Source organism: Bombina bombina, chromosome 1 (genome assembly GCF_027579735.1).
Source record: "Bombina bombina isolate aBomBom1 chromosome 1, aBomBom1.pri, whole genome shotgun sequence".
Lineage (NCBI taxonomy): Eukaryota > Metazoa > Chordata > Amphibia > Anura > Bombinatoridae > Bombina > Bombina bombina.
In genome coordinates this window covers 1,263,929,174-1,263,935,767 of record NC_069499.1, presented here as the reverse complement: position 1 = coordinate 1,263,935,767, position 6,594 = coordinate 1,263,929,174, and the positions used below count along the sequence as shown (strand labels likewise).

The following is a 6,594-nucleotide window of genomic DNA, read 5'->3' as shown; positions in this document are numbered from 1 at the left end:
GAAAGACTCTCCCTGCATCTCCGGACTCTAACTTTCGCCCAGGCTCTCACTGAGAGGCTAACAGGACTACTTAAAACTCCAGTCCCAATGCGAAGAGTACTACCCTCCATAAGAGACTACTCCGAAACTCCTCTACCATCCTCCTGTGACGAAAGGCAAAGAATGACTGGGGGATGAGGGAAGTGGGGGAGCTATTTAAGCCTTTGGCTGGGGTGTCTTTGCCTCCCCCTGGTGGTCAGGTTCTTAATTACCAACAGTAATGAATGAAGCCGTGGACTCTCCTCCCCTTTAGATGGAAATCATCAGAGCCCCAAAAATATAACCACAGTTCAGAGGCATCTCATTGTTGTGACTATTAGATGGCAGCAGGTGGACACAGGACCACTAATTTGAAAGAGTAGGATTGCTGCTTTCAAATAAGGGGTCTCAAGTTTATTTATTTATTCTGGAGAGCAACATAGGGCTACCCCATGATATTGTTCCATATGCACATGGCTCTGACAGGTAATCGGATAACCACAGGACATGTGACCTCTCCCTTAAAAGAGCAGCCTCGCCTGTTCAAAAAGAAAATTGTAATTGTTGCCTCAATATGACATAAGTTATAGGTGGCTTTCCCTTTAAATCTAGTAAGCAAGGAAGGACAAGTAGTCTATGGGTGCCCATAATCTGCAGAAAGTGTGCACGGTTAGAATAACCTCTAAGTGTTCTCATTTTTAAATGTTACAGCAAGTTATTTTTTACATTTTCCTTGAGTGCAGACATTTTGGAATATTGAAATTTTACATTAGTGGTATGCTCAACCTTCACAACACGCACCCTGCTGCAGTGTGGCACTTGTGGTCTTCCCCTCTCCTTCTGTATTGACCTCCGCTGAGACATGGAGCAGTTGTGTGGAACTTTGCTTATTCCATAATTAGAACATTAAAAGTCAAAGTGAAACAAAAAAAGTAGTGCCATTTTAGTTATGTGGCATTTTGGATGACATCATAAATTGATATTTATTTTTAGTAAAAAAAAAAAAATAATAATAATAATAATTACATAGAAGAAAAAAAAAAAATACAAATAGGACATAAGCTTCAATCATGCCAGGAAGCAAATAGACATTTGGTGGTTTTATCAGTTCATGGCTAATTACACTTTTGCTTTTTAAATTATTGATTCAGACAACAATGGTGGGTTAGTAATCCTGTGACTGTCCATCCTCTGTAGGCTGCAGATTGGTGCGTAGTTTGTACATGTGGTTTAAGGACTCCGTAAAAAAAGTTCCAATGGTGTTTATCTCCATCAGTGTTAGATTATCCAGCTGGCAAAGTAGAAATAAAACTTAACAGAAAGACCAAAGAACGCATATTTTAAAGAGCCAACAGTTAGCCACATTTGAAAGGCCCGATTCTAATGGTAGACATAAGATAATAATAATTGTCTTAATATATTTATATAGTTTTTAAAAGGGAAGTTAGATGAGGAAGTTATAAAAGAACAACTATGTAGATGTATCACTATGTTTGAAAATAAATTTGTCTAAATAATTTCCACTTTGCACCAGTTCATACCTTGGCATGAGCTTCCTGCTCCCGCACAAAGCTGTCAGCAGACAGCCGGAGTTTGGCTATTCGAGTATCCCATGTGTCTTTAACAAGGGTCCGGATCTCATCTGCTTTAGGGATATTATCAGAGGCGCTGTTATGACAACGAGAATAAAATGTAGAAAATTAATCTTACAACATCTCTAGAAATCATTCTTCAAATAAGAAACTGTTTCCAGGCTGATGTAACGGAACATACTGAGACCCACCCACAGGGCTTACAATGTGTAAAATGACATATGCACATCAAATCTGTAGTGCTTTGTGAAAGTTTGAGACAAATACTTGACTACTGCTTAAAGACCTCCAGAGCAGAGGTTTTCAATTACACTCCCCAGGCCTCCCTAACAGGACAGATTTTCTTGATTACCTAGGGTGTGAGCAGATAAAATAACCATGTTTACTAAATCAGCTGATTCATTCACTTGTGCTTCAGTTCAGATATCCTCAAAATTGTGCCTGTTAGGGAGGCCTGGAGTTTAAAAATCCTGCCCTAGAGCTTTTAGCATCGTCTGTAGATGATAAACCAGTTTGTTTTGTGTCCCGGCTTGAAGTAAACTTCCTATGACTGTGGAATGAAGATCAAAATGCCTGTGTTTTCCATGACCAGGTAAAATAGCAAAAAACTGTTTATACCAGAGATTAAATTCAAACAGAAAAATGCACGTTTCTAGTGGCCTTTTAAAAACTCTTCCAGCCTACATTAATAAAAAAGAAAATTTATGCTTACCTGATAAATGTATTTCTTTTTTGACACGATGAGTCCACGGATCATCTAATTACTATTGGCAATACCTCTCCTGCCCTGCAGGAGGCGGCAAAGAGCACCACAGCAAAGCCGTTAAATATCAACTCTCTTCCCTCCCAACCCAGTCATTCAACCGAAGTAAAGGAGAGAAAGGAAGTAACAAGGAGCAGAGGTGTCTGAAGTTTATAACCAACAGCCTTTCTACTCAAAAACAGGACGTGACTTGGACTTGTGTCAAAAAAGAAAGAAATTTATCAGGTAAGCATACAGATGAAACGGGAGGGACAAGACAGGGAACCTAAACTGAAGGCACCACTGATTGAAGAACCTTTCTCCCAAAAGCGGCCTCAGCCAAGGGAAAAGGGTCAAATTTATAGAACTTTGAAAAAGTGTGAAGAGAGGACCAAGTAGCAGCCTTGCAAATCTGTTCCACAGAAGCTTCATTCTTGAATGCCTATGAGGAAGCAACAGCCCTTGTGGAATGAGCCGTAACTCTCTGGGGCTGCTGTCCAGCCGTCTCATGTGCAAAACGTATGATACTCTTCAGCCAAAAAGAAAGAAGTAGCCATAGCTTTCTGTCCCTTACGTTTTCCTGAGAAAACCACAAACAAAGCAGAAGACTGATGAAATTCCTTCGTCGCCTGCAGGTAAAACTTTAAGGCATGAACCACGTCCAAATTGTGCAGAAGCCTTTCCTTCTGAGAGGTACACAATGAAGGAACCACAATCTCCTGATTAATGTTCCGATCAGAAACCACTTTAGGAAGAAATCCTAATTTAGTACGTAAAACTACCTTATCTGAATGAAAAATAAGGTAAGGGGACTCATATTGCAATGCCGAGAGCTCTGACACACTGCGAGCAGAAGAAATAGCAACAAGAAATAAAACTTTCCAAGGTAACAACTTAATATCGAAGGAATGCATAAGCTCAAAACGGAGCCCCTTGAAGAACTAAATTAAGAGTCCATGGAGGATTAAATGGCTTGAACACAGGCCTGATCCTGACCAAGGCCTGACAAAAAGATTGCACATCTGGAACATCTACCAGACGTTTGTGTAACAAAATAGATAAGGCAGAAATTTGACCCTTTAGGGAACTTGTCGATAATACTCTCTCAAAACCCTCTTGGAGAAAGGACAAAATTCTAGGAATCCTAACTACTCCAGGAGTAGCCCTTGGATTCACAACAATAGAGATATTTACGCCATATCTTATGGTAAATCCTTCTCGTTACAGGTTTACGAGCCTGAATCATGGTCTCTATGACTGATTCTGAAAAGCCCCGCTTGGATAAAATTAAGCGTTCAATCTTCAAGCAGTCAGCTTCAGAGAAATTAGATTTGGGTGAAGGAAGGGCCCTTGAATTATAAGGTCTTTACTCAACGGAAGTCTCAAAGGTGGCAGAGATGACATGTCCACCACATCTGCATACCAAATCCTGCGAGGCCAAGCCAGTGCAATGAGGATCACCGAGGCCCTCTCCTGCTTGATTCGAGCTATGACCCGAGGAAGAAGAGCAAACAGAGGAAATAGGTATGCTAGCCTGAAGGTCCAAGGTACCGCCAGGGTACCGCCTGAGGGTCCCTGGACCTCGACCCTTACCTCGGAAGCTTAGCATTCTGCAGATACCATGAGATCCAATTCCGGCTGACCCCATTTGAGAAACTGGCTGGAAAACAGTTCCAGATGGAGTTCCCACTCCCCCGGATGAAAGGTCTGCCTGCTCAGGAAATCCGCCTCCCAGTTGTCCACCCCTGGGATGTGGATCACCGACAGACAGCAACGGTGGGTTTCCGCCAACTGAATTATTTTGGTTACCTCCGTCATTGCTAAGGAACTCTTCGTTCCTCCCTGATGATTGATGTAAGCCTCTGAAGATATGTTGTCCGACTGGAACCTGATAAACTGGACCGAGGCTAACTGGGGCCAGGCCAGAAGAGCATTGAAGATCGCTCACTCCCTGAGCCATTAGGGAGCCCTAGACTGCTCCCCATCATAGAAGGCTGGCGTCTGTTGTCACTATCATTCAAGATGGTCTACGAAAGCAGGTTCCCTGGGAAAGATGATCCAGAGACAACCACCACTGAAGAGAATCCCTTGTCTCCTGCTCCAGAACTAATCGAGGAGAAAAATCCGCATAATCTCCATTCCATTGCCTGAGCATGTTTAACTGCAGGTGGTCTGAGGTGGAACCGAGCAAACGGGATGATGTAAATTACCGCCACCATCAGTTCGATTACCTCCACGCACTGAGCCACTGATAACCGAGGAGTGGATTGAAAAGCTAGACAAGTATAGAAAATCTTTGATTTCCTGACTTCTTTCAGAAAAATCTTCATTGATAGGGAATCTATTATGGTTCCCAAGAAAACATAATTTATGCTTACCTGATAAATTTATTTCTCTTGTAGTGTAGTCAGTCCACGGGTCATCCATTACTTATGGAATATATCTCTTCCTAACAGGAAGCTGCAAGAGGATCACCCAAGCAGAGCTGCTATATAGCTCCTCCCCTCACATGTCATTCAGTCATTCGACCAAAGCAGACGAGAAAGGAGAAACCATAGGGTGCAGTGGTGACTGGAGTTTAATTAAAATTTAGATCTGCCTTAAAGACAGGGCGGGCCGTGGACTGACTACACTACAAGAGAAATAAATTTATCAGGTAAGCATAAATTATGTTTTCTCTTGTTAAGTGTAGTCAGTCCACGGGTCATCCATTACTTATGGAATACCAATACCAAAGCTAAAGTACACGGATGAAGGGAGGGACAAGGCAGGAACATTAAACAGAAGGAACCACTGCCTGAAGTACCTTTCTCCCAAAAATAGCCTCCGAAGAAGCAAAAGTGTCAAATTTGTAAAATTTTGAAAAGGTGTGAAGCGAAGACCAAGTCGCGGCCTTGCAAATCTGTTCAACAGAGGCCTCATTTTTAAAGGCCCAGGTGGAAGCCACAGCTCTAGTAGAATGAGCTGTAATCCTTTCAGGAGGCTGCTGTCCAGCAGTCTTATAGGCTAAACGTATTATGCTACGAAGCCAAAAAGAGAGAGAGAGGTAGCCGAAGCCTTTTGACCTCTTCTCTGTCCAGAGTAAACGACAAACAGGGAAGAAGTTTGACGAAAATCTTTAGTTGCCTGCAAATAGAACTTCAGGGCACGGACTACGTCCAGATTATGCAAAAGTCGTTCCTTCTTTGAAGAAGGGTTAGGACACAGTGATGGAACAACAATCTCTTGATTGATATTCCTGATAGTAACTACCTTAGGTAAGAACCCAGGTTTAGTACGCAGAACTACCTTGTCTGAATGAAAAATCAGATAAGGAGAATCACAATGTAAGCCATCAAAAACAAAACCTTCCAAGATAACAGCTTGATATCAATGGAATGAAGGGGTTCAAATGGAACGCCTTAAAGAACATTAAGAACTAAGTTTAAGCTCCACGGCGGAGCAACAGTCTTAAACACAGGCTTAATCCTAGTTAAAGCCTGACAAAAAGCCTGAACGTCTGGAACTTCAGCCAGACGTTTGTGTAGAAGAATAGACAGAGCAGAAATCTGTCCCTTTAATGAACTAGCAGATAAGCCCTTTTCTAAACCCTCTTGTAGAAAGGACAATATCCTAGGAATCCTAACCTTACTCCATGAGTAACTCTTGGATTCACACCAATATAAATATTTACGCCATATCTTATGGTAAATTTTTCTGGCAACAGGCTTCCTAGCCTGTATTAAGGTATCAATAACCGACTCCGAGAAGCCACGCTTTGATAGAATCAAGCGTTCAATCTCCATGCAGTCAGCTTCAGAGAAATTAGATTTGGATGGTTGAAAGGACCCTGAATTAGAAGGTCCTGTCTCAGAGGCAGAGACCACGGTGGACAGGACGACATGTCCACTAGGTCTGCATACCAGGTCCTGCGTGGCCACGCAGGCGCTATCAGAATCACTGAAGCTCTCTCCTGTTTGATCTTGGCAATCAAACGAGGAAGCATCGGGAACGGTGGAAAACACAATAAGCCATGTTGAAGACCCAAGGGTCTGTCAGAGCATCTATCAGCACCGCTCCCGGGTCCCTGGACCTGGATCCGTAACAAGGAAGCTTGGCGTTCTGGCGAGACGCCATGAGATCCAGATCTGGTTTGCCCCAACGATGAATCAGTTGAGCAAAGACCTCCGGATGAAGTTCCCACTCCCCCGGATGAAAAGTCTGGCGAAATAAGAAAATCCGCCTCCCAGTTCTCCACGCCTG

General features: G+C 42.7%; 1 protein-coding gene across 1 annotated transcript in view; it reads right to left on the bottom strand.

Moving 5' to 3' along the window:
• Window positions 1-959: 959 nt before the first annotated feature.
• The window catches only part of GINS2 (GINS complex subunit 2), a 74,787-nt gene continuing 69,152 nt past the window's right edge, over window positions 960-6,594 (bottom strand). Inside the window, exons 4-5 of the mRNA XM_053700984.1 lie at window positions 1,560-1,686; window positions 960-1,309 (exon numbers count right to left, since the gene is read on the bottom strand). Of these exons, the coding sequence (XP_053556959.1) occupies window positions 1,184-1,309; window positions 1,560-1,686 (253 nt within the window). The 3' untranslated portion in view covers window positions 960-1,183. The remainder of the gene's footprint in view (window positions 1,310-1,559; window positions 1,687-6,594) is intronic.